At 43.6% G+C, this 25,670-nt stretch overlaps 1 protein-coding gene and 1 long non-coding RNA gene across 7 annotated transcripts; one reads left to right on the top strand and one right to left on the bottom strand.

The window, feature by feature from the left end:
* The first annotated feature begins 301 nt into the window (after positions 1–301).
* Positions 302–10,863, top strand: LOC113568597 (bactericidal permeability-increasing protein-like). 2 transcript variants are annotated; one of them, XM_035520666.2, is made up of 18 exons: positions 302–2,673; positions 4,278–4,375; positions 5,302–5,359; positions 6,918–7,038; positions 7,255–7,369; positions 7,693–7,824; positions 7,933–8,088; positions 8,406–8,469; positions 8,588–8,648; positions 8,776–8,867; positions 8,989–9,165; positions 9,346–9,405; positions 9,705–9,872; positions 9,962–10,029; positions 10,135–10,177; positions 10,256–10,319; positions 10,398–10,474; positions 10,582–10,863. In XM_035520666.2, exons 4-18 carry the CDS (start codon positions 6,930–6,932, stop codon positions 10,621–10,623), a joined length of 1,428 nt encoding a protein of 475 aa, XP_035376559.1. In that variant the 5' UTR covers positions 302–2,673; positions 4,278–4,375; positions 5,302–5,359; positions 6,918–6,929; the 3' UTR covers positions 10,624–10,863. The 2 variants fall into 2 exon arrangements, with proteins under 2 accessions (XP_035376559.1, XP_081561536.1); XM_081705410.1 differs by having other exon boundaries at positions 5,178–5,359.
* A 3,743-nt stretch (positions 10,864–14,606) lies between these two features.
* On the bottom strand, positions 14,607–25,024 carry LOC113568750 (uncharacterized). Of its 5 annotated transcripts, none has more exons than XR_014119380.1 (4): positions 16,619–25,024; positions 15,557–15,711; positions 15,325–15,461; positions 14,607–14,741 (listed from the first exon to the last, which is right to left on the bottom strand). It is a non-coding gene; the product is annotated as an uncharacterized LOC113568750 (long non-coding RNA). The 5 variants fall into 5 exon arrangements; XR_014119383.1 differs by having other exon boundaries at positions 15,325–15,711; positions 16,619–16,738; positions 16,888–25,015; XR_014119382.1 differs by having other exon boundaries at positions 15,325–15,711; positions 16,619–16,996; positions 17,118–25,015.
* Between the last annotated feature and the right edge of the window lie 646 nt (positions 25,025–25,670).

Raw genomic sequence — 25,670 nt, 5'->3', positions numbered from 1 at the left:
ACCCACTTGTATATGACCTTTTGTCAGTCAGTTTTTGTTTGTTTTACTACACATGCCCATTGCTGAGAGGTGCAGAAATTCTCTCCTTCACACTACAACAGCTACAAACCTAAACTGGTGTTGTGGAATTTATTTTTGTTTTATGTTTCTATAGTCACAGCATAACAAACTGCAGATAGGCGTGCGAGTCAGGGACATCAGCGGCTCACGTGCCTTCTTCTTATGCTGACCCAGCAGGTGCACGCACTGTTCTAACCATAGAGATAGAGGAATCATGAACGCTCAGACTAACCAAAGCATGATTAGCAGATACACTGTAGTAGTCATTTTTATCTTCTTTTCTATTCGCTTTTGGCGTCACTACCACTGTCTGTGTATAAGGGGAGGGGGACTGTACTGCGGGTTCAGTTCTCTTTCTCTGTTATACAGGAGACAGAACTCAATAAACTTTTTTACTACTCAATGCATAAAGCTGTCTGTGTTTCATGTGCTCTCATTTTTCCACCACAATTTGGCGTAGTCGGCAGGATGAGCAGCACCACCGCTGAGGAGGGAAAATCAACACTTCACTGAGGACGCTCCTTGGCAAGGCTGAGCTGGGAGGGAACACCCATTCGGGGAAAAGTACCGCCAGAGTGAAGGTATTTTCCCTCATCTTGCGGTGCCTGCCTCATCTTCAAAAAAGAACCGTAAGTGGGAGAGAGCAACTAATTGTGTAAGTACACAGATATTTATTTCCCTCTGTGCGGCCGTTTTGGAGTTCTCCTCTAGCATAAGAATATTTCAGAAGTACTTGAAATAGCTTTGTTACAACGGTGCAAAGTAAAGTGAATCAGTAGCCTGCTGATAGTGAGGCTCCTATTGCTCAGACGTGAGATTAGGGACGTCTAAGAGACGTAATAGGTCCGGACTTGGGAGGAGAATCAGTCAAAGAGCGAACGGAGCATAAGATACATTAACGGAACTAAATTACAGCAGCGCATGCATTGAGAGAGCCCTTACATAATGACATGTGAAGGGACTATGGGGAAAGTGCCCTAAAGTGGTTGCCCATATGGGTAGATTGTTATGGATTCCCTCGGAATAGGAGCTTGAGTGTGAAACTGCTTAATAATATACTTAGACGTATGGGAAACCGACCAGGGGATTCTGGTCAGCGTAAGGTATGGGATAGGCCTTATGAGAATATGATAGCAAGTCTTAAAATGTGGATAACTGAAGTGGAACTAAGGGAGGCACAGAGAAAGAAACAAACTAAGGGGACTGGGAGGGGGGATGAACCTAACTCCACTTCTCAGTGTGTGTCCTCCAGAGCCGATCCCGATCTCGACTCCGCTCCACCGCACTGGAAACCAGCAGCATTGCTGCATGATCCAGTGGCAGCGGAACGTCCACCCTCCTATGGACTGCCTCAAGCAGGACCACACACTGGTCTCTTAGATGAAGCCCACGCCATAGAACGAAGGCATCACCCTCAGAGCAGTTAACCAGGAAATGGATGAAGACTATGCCAGACATCATGGAGCTCAAATTCAAAGAACAGAGCAGACAACATGGATCAAGCCATGCTCACCATGATGCAACAAATGGCTCCCAGGGGGAGAGGAGGAGGAAGGGAGCAAGATACTCCAGGAGGGAGAGACATGTCATGGAGAAATCGATGTTACAACTGTGGAAAAGAAGGACATTTTTTTCAGAGACTGTCCAGACCCAGACAGCCAAGCCGCGAGAAACGATCTGGAAGAGGTGGACGACGGGCGGAGGAGAGGTGGGATGGCTGTGAGGGACCACCAACCCCATCAGAAAAGGGAAGTGCCAGACTTTTATTCTATGTATTCTCAGCAATTAAGTAAGGGACCCCTAGCATTACCCCAAGTAATTTTAACCGTTAACGGCAAACAATTGAAGTTTTTAGTAGATAGCGGTGCAACGCACTCACTAATTCAAACCAAGGGAATTAATGTGCCGATTACTAATAGGACAGTGTCCATAATGGGTGCGAGTGGAAGGGTCATGCATGAAAGAATGTCTGCGCCTCTCCAAATGTCAGGTGGGGGAACGAAAATTTCAACATGGGTTCCTTATTTCCTCTGTGTGCCCAATCAACCTGCTGGCTCGAGATTTGATGTGCAAATTGAGTTGTACTTTAGTAAGATCCCCAAAGGGACTCAGTGTTACCTTCGTGGAAGGCAAAGCCAGTGCACAGATGGTGCAGCTGGGAGAGGGGGAGCCGGGATATATCTACGAGTCGGGGTTGCAAGGTGGGTCAGGGAAAATAACCGAACACATGATCGAAACTGCCAGAAGGGCAACTAAGGGAAGATTTAACTATATGAACGCTGAATGTTTGCATGTGACTGCATATGTTTCTGATGGTCCAGACGAGCAGTACGCGGAAGCTTTTTTCCATCATAAAAACCTAGAGACCATTAGAACTAAATATTTGTATTGGGATGATGATTTTGTAGCTGTGCAAACTGAACTGTCTGATGAACAGAAACGGTGGTATGATGTTGAGTACTCCAACCCCCATGTCTCACTAGGAAGAAATAATCCTTTTAGGCAATGGCAGGAGGTGGGACCATGGATGAGTCATCTCCACAGATGGGAACCCACTGAACAACCCACTATTCACTATAATGTGGAAGCAGATGCATTCTGAATGACTCTACCGTATGTAATTATTGCTAATAGAACAGTAGATCTTACCTCACCTCATCAGAGTGTACCATTGACTAATTTTGTAGCATTAGAATTCGAGCATGATAATTACCTGAGCGAGGTACCAGATATCTTATGGGCTAAAGGGAAAAACGATGTGGGATTAATCAAAAATTGTGAGCCAGTACAGATTACGCCAAAGGGCGCATACAAACTGAGACAACCCCAATACACCTGTACTTCGAACTTGAAAAAGGAGACTATAGAAGGTATTAGGCCCGTATTCCAATCCCTTCGAGACGCCGGTGTAATAATACCATGCCCATCCTTGCCTGTCCGTACCCCCATATTTCCTGTGAGGAAACCAGGGCGTGATGAGTGGAGATTTGTACAAGATTTACAAGCAGTAAATGCAGCAGTAGAAGCAAGGGCGCCTGAAGTGCCAAATCCGCACACCATATTATCACAAATACCACATGACAGTCGATGGTTCACCACTGGGAATCTGGCGAATGCTTTCTTTAGTGTACCGGTACATCCAGATAGACAGTATTGGTTTGCTTTTTCCTTTGAAGGAAAACCCTACACATTTATGCGCCTCTGTCAGAGCTACTGTGAATCGCCAACCATTTATAATGCAGCATTAAGACAAAGCTTAGAAGGTCTTACCCTTCCTGCAGGCACAACTCTGCTGCAATATGTGGATGATTTATTATTAGCAGCGCCAACAGAGGAGTTGTGTAAGCAAGCCACTTTATGCCTGTTGAAACATTTAGCTGCAGAAGAGCATTAAGCTAGTAGAGCAAAATTACAGAACTGTAAAGAGGAAGTATATTTCTTGGGGCATATTATTAAGGGGAATACACACAGGCTGTCTCACAACCGAGCACAAGCTATAATTTCGCCACCTAAACCGACCACAAAGAAACAGGTATTGTCTTTCCTGGGCATGTATTCCTACTGTCGCATGTTTATTCCATCCTATGCAGAATTGGAGGGACCGTTACGAGCCATCATTCCCACTAAAGCTGGGAATGCGATGCAGCTGGCCTGGACCCCAGAGGCAGAAAAGGCATTTGTAGAATTGAAACAAGCACTACAACGCCTGCCTTCCCTAGGTTTACTAGATCCCAACAAACTTTTCACTCAGATGGTAGATGAGAAAGGTGGTTATATGACGGTTTTATGCCAGAAACATGGAACACATCAAAGACCGGTAGCTTACTTCTCTGTGAAATTAGACATGGTAGCACGAGGGCTACCAGCCTGCCTCAGAGCAATAGCAACTGCTGAGAAGGCTATACTAGCCTCAAGAGATATAGTGGTAGTGGCATACTCCCCTCTTACTGTTTTAGTCCCACACGCAGTACACCGAATACTGCAGGACCAAAGAGTGTCCGAGATACAACACTACCCTCTTAGACATGCCTAATATAACTGTCAAAAAGTGTATAACACTGAACCCAGCTACACTCCTTCCTACGGAGGAGGATGGAGATCCACATGACTGCACAGCAGTCTTAGCTGAAGTATGTACACCGCAGGTCGATCTCTGTGAAGAAGCCATAAGTAACTCAGACCTATGCCTGTCTTGTTTGTGTGCAACACTCCCCAAGGGGAACCATCACGCAGACCCCAGTAGTGGGACACCCGCCAGCAACTGAACCATTTCAACATTGGCAGGTTGATTTTGTTGAATTAACCCAAGCAGAAGGTAAGAAGTATATGCTGGTGTGCAGAACTCAATAAACCTTTTTACTACTCAATGCATAAAGCTGTCTGTGTTTGATGTGCTCTCATTTTTCCACCACAACTGGCAAAATCAGGACATTACATGTACATATCTCCAATACCCTATGCTGTTTAGACCAATACAGCTGTTGTTCCTAAATCCCCAGTTAGATAGTTTTAAAGTTAAACATTCAATTAGAAAATAAAGATGCAGACTTCAGAATTAGAGAATAGCTGGTCCTGTCCTTTATTGCCAGTCAAAGATAACATGCACTTGAGGCACCGTCAGGAGAATGTCTGAGGGACACACGAGTTTAATTTTTATACACTTTTTAAAGGCAATTATGTAATCACTCCTCCCTTTTTATGTCTAGTTTTTTTAGGTTTCTACCATTATGTCCAACTTATACATTATTTCCCATTATACAAATTGATATTCAGTACCTTTACTAGTTGGATCTTGGTATTATTACAGTCCAAGAGAAGACTTCTCTTAAAAAAACCCCCAAAAGACTTGATCTTATATAAGGTTGATTTTCTGTACCATCCTGGTGGAGAGATAATGTGTCTTACACAGAGCTCTGCTGAAGCCTACCCAGAGTCCTTTGCAGAAGCCTACAGTGGCCTCTACAGAGGCCCCTGCTCTGTACACAGATCATTTTATAAGGATACAGATTCTCTATGATATTTTATGTTTTTAATATTTCTAATTAAATGTTTAAACCTTTTAGTTCCTGTAAACACTCATTTTATTACCTCATAGCAACTAATTGTCTCATTGGCAGTCTATGGACAGCATCAGAGGCATTCTGCAAAACTGGTTTTGGGCGTTTACATTTCTGAGTCTCTTCCTGGTGAATAATAATCCAGGGCCTTACACTTCCTCCTTTCACTCTGCTGTGCTACCAGTCCGGGAGACAGAGAGAGAGAAGGCAGGGTCAGCAGACCTTCACCACCACAACTCAAGGTAATTTGACACTATTACCTCATTGCAATGTTTTGAACAAGATGATTAAGAGGAAACTTTCTGGTCTGATCTGCATGCTTTCACCACTTTGACGATTCTTTTTATTAGTCGGTTTAAGAAATAAAAGGGCAACCAAAAAGGACCACAGTCTCTAAGGGTCATAAAAGGGGAACTTTGTTTATGTTGATTTGCAGAAATTATGCTGCAATTGCTTAGTAGATGCAAGGCTGTGATGACTGTGATACATTCCAATCACAGTTCTTTTCTATTTATTTGATTTGTATTTTGTGTGTGTTTTTTTTAATTATCTGCTTGCATTATCTTAATTTTTCTACTGCTTAACCGATGCTTTGGAAGGTGACTGGCATGTTAGACTTTGCAAACTGCTCCAACAGTAGTTGTCTGGAAATAGAGAGAAAGACAGAGACACACAAATTTGCAAACAAATCAGATCACATGTTTAAACATATCAACTGAAACCTGGTGTCTTATTTCCAGATTCCAGGCCTAATTTAATAATATGCCAGAAAAGCCTAGTGTGATGATCTAATTGTGAGGTATCTGACTGGATCACAGACAAACACACACAACTCACACACAGCTTCACAATGAACCCAGTCTGCAGTCTGACCTTGGGTCAACTGCTAGTGAGCAGGAGAGGAGCCACACTGATGTTCCCTGTCATGTGACAAGCATAAATGGATTATATACTGGATGGGGTTTTGTCACAGACTTTCTCCAAAAATCTCCATAAAGCATCATTCCACCTTCCTGTGTTTTTTTATTCTTCTTCTTTTGAGAGAAAACAAGAGTATGAAGTGAAAGTCCATTTGATATTGTCACGGAACGCTCGCCTCCCGCAAGGCACGTGGTTTGGCCAGCCACATGCAGTAGGTGGACTTTCGTTTGTGGCCACGCCCCCACACACCTGTACTTTGTTTTGTCTGTGTGTATTTAAACTCACGTCAGGGTGTGCGGCGTTGTTGGTCATTGTCGGCGTAATGTCTGAATATAACGTGTTTGTTAGATGTATTCTTGTGTATCGTGTTTGTTTAACGTCAATCGTTTCATGTTCATGTTTATCATTTGTAATACGTGTGAGTGCTGCTGTCGTTTATGTTTTAAATGTTCATCCCTGTCGAGGAAGTCTGTGCATCCTGCCCCTCGCCTTACGGCACTCAGGCCAACACACGTTACAGATATGCTGGGAAGTTACATTCAGATAGGGAACAACCACCATAAGACATCTGAAAAACTGAGATTCATATATAAATGATTTTAAAGAGTCCAAAACTTTGTTTGCTTTTATTATTTGTGGAGCTCTGGGGACTTCAGGACCAAAGACTTTGCATGAAAACCAACACACATTTTCGGAGTATAAGAAGGATACAAAATATTAAAACATTAAAAAGGATTTCCAAATTAGCCGGGCAAAACAGGAGCAATTGTAGAACTGTGTTTATATGCTTCCCAGAAAGTGCTGTAGCCCTTTGTACAAACAGGTTACACACATATTGCTGAAAAGCTCTGTGCTAATGCCTATGTGTGTCTCTGCCAGGCCTGAGGGGACATGTTGTCTCTGTGCTGCATTATGGCCTTATTGGCCTTGTCCTGTCCAGAAACGTCTGGCAATACTGCTGGAGTCAAGGTGAAACTAACTCAGAAGGGACTGGAGTACGGTAAGTGCAGCATAAAACATGGTTTCAGTACACATGAAGCTGAACAACAGTTTTTGCAGTACTGCGAACAAGAGAGGTGGGACAAAATGGTATTGTAACATGGCTCAGACACAAAATACACAAGGAGGTGCTATAAGATGAATGGCTCCACTGTTGAACTCGACTGCAGATGTATGTCAAATCCACTGTGTGCAATCCTGTTTGTTTTGACTGCAGGCCGCCAGATTGGGGTTACCACCCTGCTGGACCAATTTAAAACCATCAAGGTGCCAGACTTTAGTGGCTCAGAGGAAGTGTCTCCCATTGGCAAAGTCTCCTACAGTCTGACAGGGTCAGAGCAGCACTAACATTGCTCCTACACAAACCTTTGCCTTATGTTAGATTCCACCTCCAGGAGGTCACAGCAGGCTCCAGCATGAAACTCCAATGCCCAAGCACACTATTACACTGGAACAATGAAAATAATAAATAACTTATTGATACAAGGTCAGATTTTGGACATAGATTAAGCATGTTCTAGGACAAACTCATAATGTTAGTGGTGATTCACCATTAAAAGTCCATTTTTGTGTAGGTTTAAGACTAATCCTGGCCTGCAAAATTTGCCCAACAAGTATGGCTTAATGCTCCTCCTCTTACCTCTGTCCTTACCAGGATTAAGGTCATAAATGTGGGGTTGCCACAGTCAGAGGTGGCTTTGGTCCCAGGCACTGGTGTCAGCCTGACCATCAGTAATGCCTACATTAACCTGCATGGTGACTGGAGAGTAAAATACCTCATGATCATGTAAGCAGAAAAACATGCAAATATTTTCTGTGCAAACTCCAAATCACCGGCGTACTCCTATATTAAAGATGAAGGAGAAAAGCAGTGAATGTGTTTTGAATTCTGTAGATCGGACAGCGGTTCTTTTGACTTGGCTGTGAGCGAACTGAGTATCTCCACCACCGTTACCATTCAGAGTGACGACACCGGCCGCCCCGTGGTCAGCAGTGCCAACTGTGCAGCCAGCGTTGGCCAGACCAGCATCACGTTTCACGGGGGTGCCAGGTAATGTCAGCTGCTTACACAATCTTGCTGTTGCGAAACTACTGAGGTTTGAGTTCTCTAAAGTAAACGGCTTACTTATGAGTTGTGTGAATTGTGTGAAACACAGTGTTCACAATGTACACACGACAAAGCACTCTAACAAATACTTTAAAATACATGAGAAATCTCTGCTTATTGTTCTTTAGCTCAGAGCACTCATTTGTATAACTTTATCTGAGCTACATAGACAAAAGGTGGAGGGAGTACGTGAGTAAGTAACTGAAAGACACACCGATATTCACAGTAATATCATTCAGCTCCACTGCTCCCCTTTCCAGCTGGCTGTATAATCTGTTCAGTAGTTACATCGATGATGCTTTGCGAAGTGTGCTACAGAGAAAGGTGAAGTACCTACACTGACCAACCATTACTGGAACATTATGAACCAGACAGCAACAACACTCAAAATAGGTACCACAATAAATGACACTGTTATTTCAATATAAAACACCTGTTTCAGATCTGCCCTCTGGTCTCTGAGGCCATAGATAAAATGAATCCTTACCTGAAAACCCTAAATGGTATGATCTTTTAACCACTACATTTTTATTATATTAGAAACATATGTTACACATCTATGTAAGAATTCCCCAAAACACTGCAAAAAGAACTGATGTCCCAGGAGATGTTATACTGTTCAATCCTTAGTTCTGGCCAAAGTTGACCAGTATGCTGAAATCGATTATTCCATGGTGGAGTCGCCTGTCATTTCCACATCCAGCATTGATCTCAGTTTAAAGGTGCGTGGAAGGATCATTAAAGAACAAGCAACTGCATTGACAAATCAGTTTAATCTGACCAAAGAGTCAAGACTCTGGAGTTGTAAAAGATTCATTCATCTCCCCATTTCTCTCTCTGTAGGGGGAGTTTTACAACATTGGAGAGCACAAGGAACCCCCTTTTGCCCCGACACCATTTTCACTGCCACCTGATGAAAGCAACATGCTGTATATGGGCATCTCTGCCTTCACTGCCAACTCAGCAGGCTTTGTGTACAACAACGCAGGAGCACTGAGTCTCAGAATCACAGATGACATGGTGAGTTTAAACCATTCCTTGTTATCACTGAGGGAAAGGTGTGGCTGTGGTTACACTAAGAAGTATGCAATATACTCATCAGTCAAGACATTTAAACAAATTAAATAAAATTTAGTGTCGGTAAATAAAACCAATCAAGTAGTAAAAAGTATCTGTAAAAAAATCACTCTTCCCCTTCAGATCCCCTCAAGTTCTCCATTTCGACTGAACACCAAGACATTTGGCACCTTCATTCCTCAAGTACAAAATAATTTCTCCATTCATTACACCAGCATGCAGGACTTATTGTCCTTATTGTACAGTCGACTTTGAATCTTAAGGCAATAAGTTTAAAAGCTTAAGAAAAGAAACCCAGGTTGGCATTAGTATGATCTACCCCAGTGTCTGGCATTCCTTAACAACAGTAGCATAATTAGAGGAAGTAAAAGAACAATATTTGAGAAAAGTGTGTTTGGATGAAGCATGTATGAGAAATAACAATGACATGTTTGAGAGGAAATATTCCTTTGATGAGTGACTCCAATTGGTGTCTTGTTTAGATAGCTAAGCAGTACCCTGACCTGATGATGGAGCTCCTGGTGAAGGCAGCGACAGCACCAACCGTCATGTTTACACCCAACAACATAACGCTGCAGGCTAACGCCACAGTCACTGCCTACGCCATCCAGCCCAACACCACACTCACGCCCCTCTTCATCCTTAATGTGGTGGGTAATAAAGGACATGTGGGGGGTGCATCATTTGACTACAGACCATATTTTCTATAACACATTGCACATGCGCATTCTGCTCATAGGACGCCAGCGTGAGTTGTCAGATTTATGTGACTGGGGTCAAAGTGGCTGGAAATCTGACCCTTAATGCGTAAGTCATAGAATAAATAATGATAATAAATGCTTATGTAATAAGATATAAAATTTTGAATCTTAAGAGTGTTTCAATCTCCTTATGCACTCCTTATTCCCCCAGAGTTAATATGACCTTAGGAACAAGCTATGTAGGCCCATTTGAGGTAAGACAACAATTTTAAGTCATCTGAAGAAAAGGAACACAGTCACTCTGTTGCCATATTGAATGTCCTTTTCAACAGGTGAAATCACTTGACAGCATCTTTCAGATGGTCTTGAAAGCTGCTGTGATACCCGAGGTTAATGGTGAGTACAGGATCTGATGTAAAGTGTTTAATGTCGCTAGTAAGTCATTTTAAATGTCTGAGTTCTCTTTTGTGGCAGCTCTCCTACAGCAAGGTTTTCCTCTGCCGGCTATTGGAGAGATGAATCTGGTGAACACTCAACTGGTTATTATGAAGGTATTATGAAATCTCTCCTATGAACAAATCTGGATGCATGAAGAGTTGAATGGAGGCTGCTTTGTGTATCTGTGAGCCTCTGCTATAAACATACACTGTTCTTCCAGGACTACCTGCTGATTGGGACGGACGTTCAGTTCACAGCATGAATGAGCATCGACTGATGTCTTCACACTTTCAACTGCTAATAGTCTGTTCTTTTCTTAAATTAACTTTCCAGTGAGTGGAACAAATGTGATTTACTACTGATATCAGTCTCCTTACAGACATCATTTTATGTGATATTATGTACTTCCATTGTGTGTTAATTGAGGCCGTATCACAGATGAGAGGAAACAGTTAACTGACCTAATTTGATGTACAGACAATAAATTTACTATTGATACCAACTGGTAACGTAAAAAGGGAAATGTTCTTACAATTCGCCGGTGCTTGACCATGTAAAACTGTTTGGCTGGCACTGAGGGAGAGTGTTCATGTTCCATCAAACCCCTGGGATGGCGCAATGAAAGAGAGTATCTGTCTTCCATCAAACTCCTGGGATGGTACTGAGAGTGTCCATTTTCCACTGAGGTTTTCTGGATGGCATTGAGAGAGAGTATCCATTTTCCCCAGTGTTGCTGGTTCAACAATGCATGAGCTATGATGGTGAAATGACCAGGATTCTCAGTCTAATGGATTGGATCTTCAGAGCTGGATTGGTAAGAGGTCTGGATAGGTCTTTGCGGTCAGACCTTTCTGAAGCAGGACTTTTGGATTCATTGCTGGCAGCAGAATGGAACTCCAGTCTTAATTCATGAAAATTCATGAATACATTATTACTGTGTGATGATGTAATCTGAAAATTGGTGTAACAAACTTTTTGTAACTAGAAACAGGGCAAGTCTGCCAGTTTTGTTTTAGAACACTGGCACAACCAATAAGGCAATTTTTAAATTGCTGTGATTGGAAGCATTTTGGAAACCATAAAATGAAACTGGATCAAAGTTCTAAAAGAAATTGTGTTTGCAATTTATTTTTACAGTTACATGAAAAATCCTGGTAGCATAGTTAACAGGTGTGATGGTTCTCCAGTGCACGACACTGTGATGCCAGGGCTGTCCCAGGCCTGTATGGAGCCCTAAGCAGAAATCGGAGTCGCCTTTGGCATAGCATAGGACTATAAATAAATAAATAAATTTAAGAGCTCTTGGGAGCCATCTAGTGGCCACTTGGAGTCCTAGGCAGGCGTTCATTTCGCTTATGTGGCGGGACAAGTGCTCTGTTGTTATCCAACCTATCGAGCAGTCCTACAAAGAGTTAATGCACTTATGCACATCACCCCTAATCCAGATTTCTGGTGTTTATTTTAGATGCATTTTTGGTTGTAAGGTAACCGGGTGATTATCCGTTGTGTCTACACAAAGCTGGTGGCACAAATAGGTCGTGGTACCTTTAAGACAAGCAGGTGTTGGCGATAAGAAGCGAGATTAACGGATTACTAAAAAAAATGAACAAGGAAAATTGTACTCCTGCGGGTTGCCATTTTGTGAGTGTTGAGAAACAGGTGAAAAAAACCCCCAACTTGGATTATGATCTTAACAACAAGGTAAAGATTTAAGATTTGTTTTAGCCGTGTAACGAAGGGGTTGTTGAATGATTTTGTGGGTGTGTGCATGTATGAGTTGTAAAGTAAAGGTGGGTGTTTTCCATCAGTGTAACAGGTTCGCCTTCATGAACCTTTCTACCTTTCTACCTGTTTAGGACCAACCGGAGTTTGTTAACGGTTTTGTAATGAGGGAAATGGAAAATAATTGTATACGGTCAGTGGAAAAGTTAACGTTCTATTCTGTCTTGTTTGTTTATTTGTGTAGCTGCTGTGAGTGAGCACACATGTTCCAGTGTTCAGCCTACATGTACAAAGTAAGTACAGGTACAACAGGGCAACGATCATTTTACAAGATGCTTTCTAATTGTAATCCTTTATACTACAGTGTTGGAGCCATAGTCGTTTTTTGTTTGTTTTTAAAAATTTCCAAACAACCACTGCCGTATTATGTGTATATTTAGTTTCTGCGTACTGCGCGCATACAAGTGTATGCGTACGGCTGGAAGTTTAAAAAAGAGAAATGCATATATTTTCAATTGATGTGCCTGGTTCCCTCTTACTCTGAGATATGTATATAAAAGGAATGACCCACTAGGGCCTCAAATATTCACAGGCCACACATGTTATAATTAGGTTACATTTGTATTCCGTATAGCTACAGCACCTGTACTTCACACACATGTAGAAAGTTACCAGCCCTTTTAAAATATTAGGTTGATGGTATAATAGTTGAATTAAACAGACAAAGCGTTAATCACAATTATTTGCATGACAATTAATCTTGAACAAAAAAGGTCACTGAATCTGTAGTTCTTTTTACAGACACACAACCAGTAAAACTGCTTGATCATTTCTTATTGATGGTCACTGATCTATAGGATCAATAGAATAGTACAACCAAATAACCTTTAACCTTTTAGAATTGAGATGTTGCAGTGTGTTCTGTTCTTAAAAGGGTGACGAGAAACTGGATGAAGCTTTGACTGACATGCTGGTCAAGGACTCGCATCTAATATGGTTAAAATAAATTAATTCAGGACAAGTACAGCCTAATAATTTTTACATTTTACGCAGCCCCAAACCATCAACATCAGTATAAGAATGCAATAAAGGACAGGACCAGTTATTCTCTTCTGCTAGTTCTGAAGTCTGCATCTTTATTTTATATTTGAATGTTTAACAGCTGACTGGGGATTTAGGAATGAAACCCTCCCAGGGCGAGGCCTTCACCGAAGGCATGACCACGGCCAGTGACTCGGGCAGGTCGGCGGCACTCTCCATGGAGTTGGGCAGGCACTTGGGGCTGAGCGGGCTGCACGTGGAAGAGTCAGAGCCGATGACCTCCACCCTCTGGCTCACGCTGCAGCTGGGAGGTAGGGCTAAGGAAGGGGAAGAAGGATTAAACCACAAAAGCAGGGAAACTGTTAGGAAGGATTTCATAATGGACTTAAAAAGACTGAGCAGCAGGTGTGTGAGGCGTCATGGCGAGGGCACCTGGTGAGCGGGACCTAGGAGTCGTCCTCGTCCTCTGAGTCGCCGGGGATGGTGATGATGCTGACAGCCAGGCTAGGCGTATTGGAGATGACTGGTTGCGATGGGTTGACGGTGCCCCCAGACCCACCCCCACTGCCAGACAGGCTCTTGCTGCCATCGAAGCCTGCACACTGCCACTTGCAGAGATCCATGATCCGGTAGCAAGATTTCATACCGGCAGCGAGAGAGAGACACGGGCAGGGAGCAAGTTACAGGACTACCAGAGAATCTGTGATGCCATCTGGATTTCTAAATTAAGATGGTGTTCCTTAAAAAATGTAAATACACTGTGACGTGTAGATTGGAAGGCCTGAAACTGGAAGAGGTGGGTCATGGTGACACAGGTGGTTCAGGGTCTTCCTTTTGTCAGCATCTAGCGTGAGCATCTTCTTGAGCAGGTCGATGACCTCCCGCCGGTCGGCCTTCTCAGCCAAGACCTCAGTGCCTTCCAGACTGGTCATATTGACCTGTGCGACAGACCCATGGTTGTCATATTATGGACCAGCAGAGGGTGCTGATGCACCTAACATGCAGCAAATTACTTTGCACTGCTCTGCCTTTCACAGACGCTGTTCTCTAGGACTTGCGTGTGTTACTTATTGTGACCGCACGAACGCTCGAGCTGTGAGCTAGCACCTTGCTCTACCTGCTCGATAATTTGAGCTGCAGGAGCTGTTCTTCAATTTCACGTCACCACAGTAAAGAAATGCATGCGGTTATGCACACAAAAACCCAAATAACCTGCATCATGTCGTCAAAGCAGGTGAAAATGCATTTCCTAGTCTCTTTGGGATTGATGCCAAACTCCGGTTCATGCTCCTCAGGAAAAGAAAAAACAAACCATTCGGCTCCAACGTTGTTACATGAAATCATTAAGCTACATCTCTTATGAAACAAACACATGGCATTTGGCATTTGGTCGGTGTGGATCAGGCCCAGGCTCTTCAGCTTCATGAGCGCCGTGGCGACATGCTGCAGCACGGGCCGGATGCACTTCAGCAGCAGCGGACTGAACATGCAGTCCTTCAGGAAGTTGTAGAGGCTCTGCCCCAGACCCACGTGGTTCTTGTGCTGGAAGCACTCGTACGTGCAGACGAAGTTGAACTCGTCTGCGTTCTCCCAGCTCAGCCGTCTCAGTATGCTCACCTGAGGAGGAGCAAAGGAGGGAAGACGGGATGCGCGTTAAGACTGAGCTATGTGCACACAGCTTTTAAAGTTTGATGCTGTGGGCAAATGGCCTACTTTACCTTCAATAGCATCAAGCACTTTTATTGTGTACCTCCCTTCAACCATTCACTTTTACAGGTTCTGGCAGATGCCCTTATCCAGAGGGAAATGGTCCCTTGGAAATAACCCATGAACTTGCTTTGCTCTTGATGTTCAAACAATGCAGATTAATGCTTTTTCATAACAATAATTAATATTTTATGCACATCCAAACAGGCATAGCTTATGCAATTGTAGCTAAGCATTATTTTTATAGTAAGCTTCAAGCTGTCCATGTGTTATTTGACCTCTTTCCTACTGATGCCTCAAATTAGAACTATTCTGCTGATAGCAAACAAGTATTTTTGTGCTACCCTGTATACAAATTCCACAGTGTGAGTTAGCACATCTGATGCCAACAGATCACATGTTGTAAAACTGAAACAAGCAATGTTAGAATCAGGGCTACAGCTGATTCTAGGCCATATCAAAAGATCAATTAAATTGGGCACAGCTTTCCCACCTCAATTTGGTCCTGTCGAGCATAGAACAGATGATTTTTCAGGATCTTGATGGCAACCATTTCATTGGTGCCTCGCTCCGAGAACTAGGCAAACCAGGCCAAAACTTCTGTGACCAAGGACGTCCACCACCTCGTAGCTGTTGGAGATGGAGCGGAGGATCTCATTCTGCACCAGCTGGTACTTGCAATGTGGAGTTTGAAATGGACTGGGTGGAAGAGGTGGTTGCCCCACCCCTGGTCATGGGCTTATACAACGAAGGGGTGGAGAGCTCCTCCAGGATCTGTACGATGTCGCTGCTGTGCCTCGTCTTGCTTACTCTTCAGGCTACCCCGCTTCCGACAGGCGTCGGTATGCCGCGCGGCCGATGTCTCACCTTCACCCGCCACCTGGATGAGGAAGAAGATGACGGCAAAGCTTTGCCCGAGACTCCAGAGAGGGAAAAGATTAGGGCAGGTAAACCATCGGTTGAATTGAACCCCGGATCCGAGGGTCTGGGCATCCCCGGCTGAGTCCAACGACCAGGGATGCGCAAGTAGTAGCTGCTCTTGCCCCACGTGTGATTCTCAAATTTTACATTCTTGTAGTGGGAGATCCCACTAAAGGAATCTGAAGGGGAAGATGTATACAGGACCACTAACTAAACTAATGCCATGCAGATCTAGATGGGGGCTATATTCTAAATTAAAACTAAAACAGCAGTAGGTTTAAAAAAAGCACAATCACAAATCTCTTATTTGGCTAACGCTAGCTAGCTAATTAACTTCACAACTTGCTCTCAGTGTTGATGATTTTCCCCCCTTTAACCTTATGGAAAGAAGGCTCAACACCATCAAACGGATATAAATCATCCATGTTTTGCCTCCACATCATTTATATTATTTCAATTAAGCATAATCAGAGTGATCACACTATATCGACAGAATTCTTTCCATGGCAAAAAGGTAAATAATAGGCAGGAGTAGTGTCATAAAGTGGAATGTCGAACTGCACATATTTGAACCTAGCCAGTAGACAAGATAAAAGGTCGCACATTTAAGCTGCCCTTTAAGATTAGTATATTTTTCTCTTTCCCCAGAAATAATCAATACTGCAGTGTTTGCTTGTTTATGCTGAAGCACGCTTAAGTGGGACTTAGTGTGGTTAATTCATCTTTGACTGTGCTGATGTATTGTGCTATTTAAAGATTTTGCAGTTACTTGGTTTTTGTCAATATAGCAACATGCCCTCAGGCCAGCAGACAAGTTACATCCCTTATGAAACAAACACGTATATGGCATTGGAAGACTGGCGAACCTTGAGAATCCACAGGGGGTAGCTGGAGTCTGGGCACCTGTGGAAATAGTAGCTTCTCTTGGTGCCTTCGCAAAGCAGGTACTCTGCTGGTAGGCCCTGCGTCTGGGAGATGTAACGGATCTGCAGACACCACACCGCATGAGGGTTATGACTTTATTTGGCTTTCATCCTTCCATTTTCAAAGTGCACATATAAAATAAAACAGTCCGTACAGACTCTTATTATTTATATTAATCCTAAAAATGAGCTAGCCAAGACAGCAAATACACCTCAGTTGTAAGGGGCCCCCAACTCACACTCGGGTCATTGGCATTAAGCAACACTAGGTCACTCTTCTAGCAAACAAGATTTACGTCTTTGTTACACAGTGAGAAAAGTCTGAAAAGAAAGTAGAAAAACACCCTATATCAGCAAAATTCTACGGCACTTCGTGACTCAAAGCCCAAGATCGGACAGAAGCGTGAAACAGACAAGGCACAGCTCAAAGGCGTGTACTTACCTAATCATATTGGGACACTCCGGGACACAGGGCAGAGCCCAAAAACAGCTCGTCCGTGACACAGCCCAGGGACCACGTATCGACGGCCTCTCAGAATGGGAGACCCAGGATGATATCAGGCGATCTGGACCTAAAACACAACTCACTATCATGAAATCAGCCTCGGTTGATTCCGTAGTTTGTGGTGATACAGCAGTAATCGCTTTAACATGAAGCGTGCTTACCTGATCATATTGGGATGCTCCGGGATACAGAACAGAGCCCAGAAACAGCTCGGCAATGACAGTTGCTACTGCTGCTGCTGGTAGGTGGCGGAGGTCTGGCCCATCAGGCCCATATATCAGGGTAAGACGTGGTCTCTCCACCAGGCTCGGGACCATATAAAAAAACAAGCTTCTTTAGGATCAGGTCAAGAGAGGTGTTCTCTTGGAATGTGGTCATAACAGGTTCCAACTGGCGTGGGTATTGAATATCAGTTTACATATATTGACTAATGTATGGTTTGGATGTAGTGGTGGCAAATGCAATCACTAATATGTAAAAGAAGGTGGGGTGAATACATAATCACTTCTGCCAAATGTTTAAAAATGTGGGTTCTGTGTTTGATTCTTAGACATTCTCTGGATGGTGCCTTAATAATGCTTGTAAACGTTAACCTGCAATAAAGGACAGAACCCGCTATTCTCTCTCACTGATTCTGAAGTCTGCATCTTTATATTTGAATGTTTAACTTTAAGACTAGCAGACTGGGGATTTAGGAACGACAGCAACAAACAGGAGAAGAGTGAACACTGTTATCAGCTGGTCTTCACACATTTTTAATACACAACCATGAACAATTTTAATACACAACCAGATTTGTGTGTTAATTTTGCTGATGAGCAAAAATGAGCATAAAATGCATTGAGTTCCTCCTCCAGAATGTCAGGAGTGTGAGGTTTGGCAACAACTGTCATGAATGATTTTATCAAATGGTGTGATGAGGCTTTTTTATATACGCATGCAGCCAAACCCAAAGATATGTTTGACAGCCCAAGTGCCGCAGTGCAAGTAGCAGAACGCACAAACACTTCTTAATGTAAAAAACAAATGATAAACAATAAAACATTAACAGCACTCACATGTAACAATCCAGCGCAGCGTGAACATAGGCACTGGCAGAAACATGAACAACGAGTACAACCAGTAAACAATGCACACTAACACTAACGAACGTGTACACATACAATGACCAACATCACAATACACACACACACACACACACACACACACACACACACACACACACACACACACACACACACACACACACACACAAGGGTTTAAATACATAAGTGAAATGAAGAACCGGGTGCAGGTGTGTGCTAACAAGGGTGGGGGCATGGTTACAAACAAGACACAAGTCACAACGAACCGTCAACAGTCAACTCCCACTGCACGTGGCAGGCCGTACCACCTGATCAGTGGGAAGGGAGCATACGGTGACAATATGACTTTAGACAAAAACCCAATGTTCAGGACACAGCCGTTATCACAGACATGATGGTTGAGTGGGTTCATAAATATAAATATATTACAATAATTGACAATAAATAGTTATTTGCACAACAGTACAGATTCTCTGTATAAAATGTCCTACAGCATTTGTTTTGTTTGAGGAAGCTTAGGTTTTTTTGTTGTTGATAAAACCTTAATGGAAATGTTGTACAAGTCTTTTATAGAGCCTGCTTTGTATTTTTGTAACTTGAATGTGAAGCACAAAAAGTCTAAATAGCATTATCAACCAAGCTAGCAAGATCATTGGAGAGAAGTGTTGCTGAGCAGTGTGACAGAAGGGTTGTATCTAAGGCCTGGGCTATCTTCTGGGTCATCCAGCATCTAATACCCTTTGATTTTTGTCTTCTCCCATCTGCCACTCAAATGTACAATACCCTCAAAGAAAACATATATGTACAAATAGTTATTTCATCATATCAGTTATCAGATTACTGAATCCATAACAGATTTGTGCCATATGTTGTTTTTTGTTATACTGTTTTAGATGTGAAAATGGTTTTTCAACTATGCTGCAAATAAATTGCTCCAATATGGACTTCCGTAATAAAATGAATGAATGAACTCTTATCTGCTGTCATTCATTCCCTGTCAGTTCAGTAGTTTTTCTGTTCTCTTTGCCACGTGGAGGGAGAGGCAGTTCTCCTGGCAACAATTTGTCAGGGCTCTGATGTCTTCCTGATATGCCATCTCATAGCCATTGGAGATTCCAGTGACACTGATCTGATTGGATGCCTCTGATTGGTTGAGTTGTTGACCGAGTGATGAACGGGTTGCTGGATATTGTAGTTTGCTAGGGGATCTGGAGGTGTGACAGTACCCTCCTTCAAAGAATCCGGGATGGCTGAGGTACGAGGACGACCGCGACGTCCCCTTGCTAGCACGGTGGAATCCAGTCCAGTAAGAGCTTCCTCCGTTGGCATGCAGCGAGGGCGACCTGGCGGACGAGGAGTAGGCTTGTCTGGGTATCACGTGTGGAAGTCTGAGTGGAAACAGCGATCCAGTACATCACAGCGAGGGACCCAGCTTTGTTCCTCAGGGCCTAAGCCCTCCCAGTCCACCAAGTATTGTATCGAGCCTCCCCTCCTCCTAGAATCCAGAATGTGGCGCACTGTGTATACTGGGGTGCCATCGTAATCTAATAGCTGAGGAGGGGTCTCATCCGGAGAAATTTCATCCAATGGACCTGAAATAACAGGCTTGAGAAGAGAGACATGGAAGGACCTCGAGACACGGAAATGTGCAGGCAGGTTCAGTTGATATGTTACCCCGTTGACATGTTTGACCTATATACTTGGGACCCAGTTTGTGGCAGGAATCCGACTTGTGAAAATCCTGTGTGGATAGCTAGACTCAGTCACCTGGTTTGTAGGTAGGGGTCTTCCCTCTGTGTCTGTCAGCCATTTCCTTGTACCTTAGTAGTGCATGTTCAATACATTGGTGAGTCTCCTACCATACCTTCTCACTACATTGCATCCAATCGTCTACTGCCAGGATATCAGCAGCGACAGGAGTCCATGGAGCCATAGGGGGTTGATAGCCTAGAAAACTCAAATGGGGTTAAACCGGTAGAAGAACTGGTGAGCGAATTTTGTGCCATCTCAGCCCAAGTTAAGAACTTGGACCAGTCTGAAGGATTGTTCACGCATAAACAACTCAGGAACTTAAGTTCCTGATTAGTACGTTCACATTGTCTGTTAGATTGTGGGTGATAACCAGACATGAGGCTAACAGCTACTCCTGTGTGTTCTAGAAAGGCTGACCAGACTCCAGACGTGACTTGAGGACCCCTATCGTATAATATGTCCTTGGAGATGCCAAATATATGGAACACCGTACGGAGACATTGTGAATAATGTCTCAGTAGTTTGGAAGGCGGTGGGTAGGCTCAGGAAGGCAATAAACCTCACCCCTCTAGAAAACTTATCCATGACAGTAAGGATGGTTGTGTTTCCCTTGGAACAGGCTAAGGTCAGTGGCGAAATCTAATGCAATGTGAGACCAAGGTCTTTCAGACACAGGAAGTGAGTTTTCCTGCAGGGAGAGTCTTAGGCGTCTTGCTCTGACTGCAGACAGGACATGATGAAACATAGTGGTGAACATCACTTGTCATATTCTCCCACCAATACCAGCTAGCTAGGCGCTGACGTGTCTCCCCTGGATGACCAGTAGCGAGGGAGGAATGAGCTCATGCTAACAAATGGTCCCGGCAAGCAGCAGGTAGATAACGCTTACCCATCGGGCATTCCACTGGGGTGACAGTTCCTTTTGTGGCTTGTTCTATCTCCTCATTAATTTCCCATCTGATATATGCTAAGTGATCCCAGATAGGTAAAATGGTTTCTTTCTCATCTGTTGTCTTCTCATGCTCCCCTAGATGGACGCAGGATAGGGCATCAGCTTTTGTATTGTGAGTTCCTGGACAATACATAATCTTGAAGTTAAACCTGGAAAAGAACAACGACCAACGGGCTTGGTGGGGGTTCAGTTGTCTCACCGTACACATATACTCTAGATTCCTATGGTCCATGATTACTAAAAAGGGACGGTTAGCCCCCTCCAGCCAATGTATCCATTCCTCCAGGGCTAATTTAATGCCCAACAGTTCGTAATCTCCTATCCCATAATTTTGTTCTGCAGGGGATAGTTTTCTAGAAAAGTACTCCATGGGATGGAGTTTGTCCCCGTTATGTCTCTGGGAAAGTACGGCCCCGATAGCGATGTTAGAAGTGTGAGCTTCTACTATAAATGGGACCGTCCGATCTGGGTGTCTAAGGATGGGAGCCGTGGTGAAAGCCTCTTTTAATCTGACGAATGCGCTCTCAGCTGCTTGATTCCAACAAAGTTTATTAGAGGCCCCTTTAAGAAGGACTGTGAGGGGGACCGCTATACTGCTGAAGTTTCTTATGAAGTGTCGATAAAAGTTTGCAAAACACAGGAAACTCTGTAGCCTTTTGATGATAGTGGGCACCGGCCAATGAAGGATGGTTTCTGTTTTTTGTCATGCATTGTGGAGTTCAATAGAGCAATCACAGGAACGGTGAGGGGACAACAGGGTAGCTTTCTTCTTGCTAAATTTGCAAGTGAGGTCCTGATATTCTTGAGGAGGAAAAAAAACCTGGTCATTAGAAGGACTCAATCGTTGTGGAGCAAAGTTTATGTGTGGGTAAGGTCAGACAGTTCCTATGACAATAAGCCGACCACTGAGTTATCTTTTTCTGAGGCCATTATATACTTGGATTATGTTGTTCCAGCCATGGAGGACCCAGAATGACTGGGAATGACGAGGCTGGTAGGACAAGAAAGGAGATGAGTTCAGAGTGGAGTGCACTGATGGTGAGTTTTACAGGTGTGGTGCGGAGAGATAGGGTCCCAGCCCCTACGCGTGATCCGTCCAAAGCGGCCAAGTGAAGGGTCTTGAGTAATGGCTCTACAGGGATATTTAGGTCTTGTACCAGATGGGCATGAATGAAGTTGCCCTCTGCCCTGCAATCAACTAGGGCTGTGAAAATAGATGATGGAGTATGAGATCAAACATAAACTGGCAACATAAATGATTTAGCAACCATACTAAGTTTGTGCAGGGTCACTACCTGAGCTTTTGGGGTGGAAGTCCTGCTTGCTCTATGATTTCGTGACACATTACGGTTGGGTTTGAGATGACATTCCCTGACCAGATGACCTGCTGATCCACAGTAAAGATAGACCTTCCTGGAACCAGCGCCATCCCTCCTCCTCAGGTAAGCGAGAGGAGTCACATTGCATTGACTCCACCATGTGTTCTCATCTAAATTCTTATCTAGGACTGGGATGGAGGTAGATGGAGTGAGTATTACCAGCTCTCCATGGTCTTCGTTCCTGGAGGTAATTATGCAGATGGATTGCCAGAGCAATAAGTTGGTCCAACTTGAGCTCATCATCCTGGCAAGCGAGCTCGTGCAAAACCTCGGAATTAAGGCCATTTCTAAATTGTACAATTAAAGCTGCTTCATTCCACTCACTACCCGCAGCTATAGTGCGGAACTCACATGCATAGTCAGCTACAGTTCGGTTGCCTTGGCATAATTTGATGAGCAATTCTCTGCTTGCTCTTCCCACGTGTGGGTGATCAAAAGCTGCTCTAAATAGAGCAATAAACTCATCGTATGAAGAGGTTTGTACACACTCCCATATGGCGGTAGTCCAATCTAGTGCCTTGATGAGAGGTAAGGAACGAAATTTTCTCTTGACTAGAACAGGGGGAAATGCTATTGAAGTATATGGCGCATTGTAGCAGAAAACCCCGACACCTTTTAGGGAAGCCGTCGTATTTCTCAGGCTTACTTACTGGGAAGGTTGGCTGAGAACTGGTGACCGCGGCAGCTGAAACCAGTGTGGGGGTGAACCGGGTAGAAGGAGTCGTCATCTATAGCCTGGAGGTAAGTTCCCTGAGACAATGACTGAGTTCAGACATTTGTTTTTGTCGATCCACCTGTTGTTTAGCGAGCGTGTCCATAGACCGCGTGAAACCCTCAAGCACCTGCTGGTGCTGATTGACTAGCTAACCCTGGTCTGTAAGAGCCTCCTTCAATGCCTCTGAATCTGCCATCTGCATGTTGGCGAAGTATTCTGTGACGGGTCCGGCAAAATCAGATGCTTGTGGTTATGAAACAGGAGGTTGATTTATTCGTAGTTCAGGGGTTGTGGAATAATCCAGGATGAAGACCAAAAGGGCATATAAAGGGAAAATCCAAATCATTGAAAATATAACAGTCCAAGTCAGAAACCAGAAGAGCAATCACAAAACGAACCAGGGCAGACAATCCAAATGGGGCAGACAAAATACAATAACGCGGAATACGAAGACAGGGTACGGTACACAGAAAGACTATCCAAAATAATGCTGAGTATGCTTTAGTAAACTATCAGCAATACTTTGCAATGAATGAGAGTTTGAAACAATCTTATATACCCCAAGAGTCAGGTCACAGAGGTGAGTTCAATATTCCGGTGACGTTGATCCGATTGGATGCCTCTGATTGGTTGAGTCTGCTAGGGGATATGGCGGTGTGACAGCAGTAGACCTATTATGACAATAGGCAAAATGCAATGGGTCAAGTGTGATAGGCAGCACAGAACAAATGAAGTCCTTGACCTGCCATTCAAAGCATTTTGTCACCATGGGTGCCAGGGCAACAGGCCGCCAATCATTTTGGCATGACATCTTGGAAGACTTAAATAGAGGAACAGTCTTTTTTTTTTGAAGCATCCTTTTGGGCAAGAAACAGGAGGAGAGGAGTAAACATTGCTGTCAGCTGGTCTTCACACATTTTTAATACACAACCATGAATGCTGGCTGCCCAGCAGATTTGTGCCTGATACTTTTCCTGAAACTCCCCTGTACATCCTCTTCAGACAAAGAGATGGTGGTGACACCAACATGTGCTGTGAAGTTGTCTCATAGTGGAGGATGTCAAAAACGAGCATAAAATGCATTGCGTTCCTCAACCAGAAAGTCAGTGGTGTGTGGTTTGGCAACACTCTTGTCATGAATGATTTTATCAAATGGTGTGGTGAGGCTTTTTTTCATATATGGTTGCAGCCAAAGAGCTTTTGCCTCTCTGTAAACAAACAGAAGATATGGAAACCTCGGATCCTAGTCACTGACAGTCTGTCAGACTGATGTCTTCCTGATATCCCATCTCATCGCCATCGGAGATGAGACCCACCACTGTTGAACGAACAGCATATTTCACAATGTTACAGATGCTACTGGCTACACAGCGTGACGGTCCGAGTGCCGCAAGGCAGGCAGAAGGATGCACAGACCTCGTAGACAGACATTTATTCACAAAAGGATAAACAATATGGCACTCACATATGACATGCAGTACGGCGTGATACGAGCAATAAATGACCTGATGGCAGGCCGCACCACGTGATCAGTGGGAAAGGGAGCGTACTGCGACAGTCAGTCATGCATGGTTGCCCAGCAGATTTGTGCCTGTTAATTTTTGCATGTTAATTTTCCTGAAACTCCCCTGTACATCCTCTTCAGCCAGAGAGGGTGGTGACACCAGCATGTGCTGAGAAGTTGACTCATGGTGGAGGATGTCAAAAATGAGCATATAATGCATTGAGTGTGAGGTTTGGCAACAACTGTCATGAATGATTTTATCAAATGGTGTGATGAGGCTTTTTTATATAAGCACGCAGCCAAACCCAAAGATATGTTTGACAGCCCAAGTGCCGCTGTGCAAGTAGCAGAATGCACAGACAAACACTTCTTAATGTAAAAAACAAATGATAAACAATAAAACATTAACAGCACTCACATGTAACAATCCAGCGCGGCGTGAACATAGGCACTGGCAGAAACATGAACAACGAGTACAACCAGTAAACAATGCACACTAACACTAACATGAACGTGTACACGTACAATGACCAACATCACAATACACACACACACACACACACACACACAAGGGTTTAAATACACAAATGAAATGAAGAACCGGGTGTAGGTGTGTGTTAACAAGGGTGGGGGCATGGTTACAAACAGGACACAAGTCACAACGAACCGTCAACAGTGAACTCCACACTGCACGTGGCAGGCCGTACCACCTGATCAGTGGGAAGGGGAGCATAGCGTGACAATGTGATTATTGACTTGACAAAAGCCCAATATTCAGGACACAACCTTTATCACAGACATGATGGTTGAGTGGGTTAATAAATATAATACAATAAATGACCAATGGTCATTTGCACCCAGATTAATTCTCTATGTAAAATGGCCTACAGCGTTTGCTTTATTTGAGGAAGCTTACGTTTTTTAACATTGATAAAACCTTAATGGTGTGAGGTTTGGCAGTGTCATTAATGATTTTATCAAATGGTGTGATGAGGCTTTTTTATATTTCTGCACAGCTAAAGATATGATTATTGACTTTAGACAAAAACCTGATGTTCAGGACAATACCATTATCAAAGAAATGGCCATTGAGTGGCTTAATG

The sequence above is a fragment of the Electrophorus electricus genome, chromosome 22, assembly GCF_041902795.1.
Source record: "Electrophorus electricus isolate QZ-2024a chromosome 22, ASM4190279v1, whole genome shotgun sequence".
Classification (NCBI taxonomy): Eukaryota; Metazoa; Chordata; class Actinopteri; order Gymnotiformes; family Gymnotidae; genus Electrophorus; species Electrophorus electricus.
Note: the sequence above shows the minus strand (reverse complement) of the source record. Positions and strands in the feature narration are given on the sequence as shown.

What these genes read in the sequence shown, in the direction of transcription:
- LOC113568597 (XM_035520666.2), top strand. Translation starts at nt 6,930, where the DNA reads ATGTTGTCTCTGTGCTGCATTATGGCCTTATTGGCCTTGTCCTGTCCA. An exon ending in GAAGTGTGCTACAGAGAAAG is followed by an intron (nt 8,470 to 8,587) that starts GTGAAGTACCTA and finishes CACCTGTTTCAG; the next exon opens with ATCTGCCCTCTGGTCTCTGA. An exon ending in GCTATGTAGGCCCATTTGAG is followed by an intron (nt 10,178 to 10,255) that starts GTAAGACAACAA and finishes CCTTTTCAACAG; the next exon opens with GTGAAATCACTTGACAGCAT.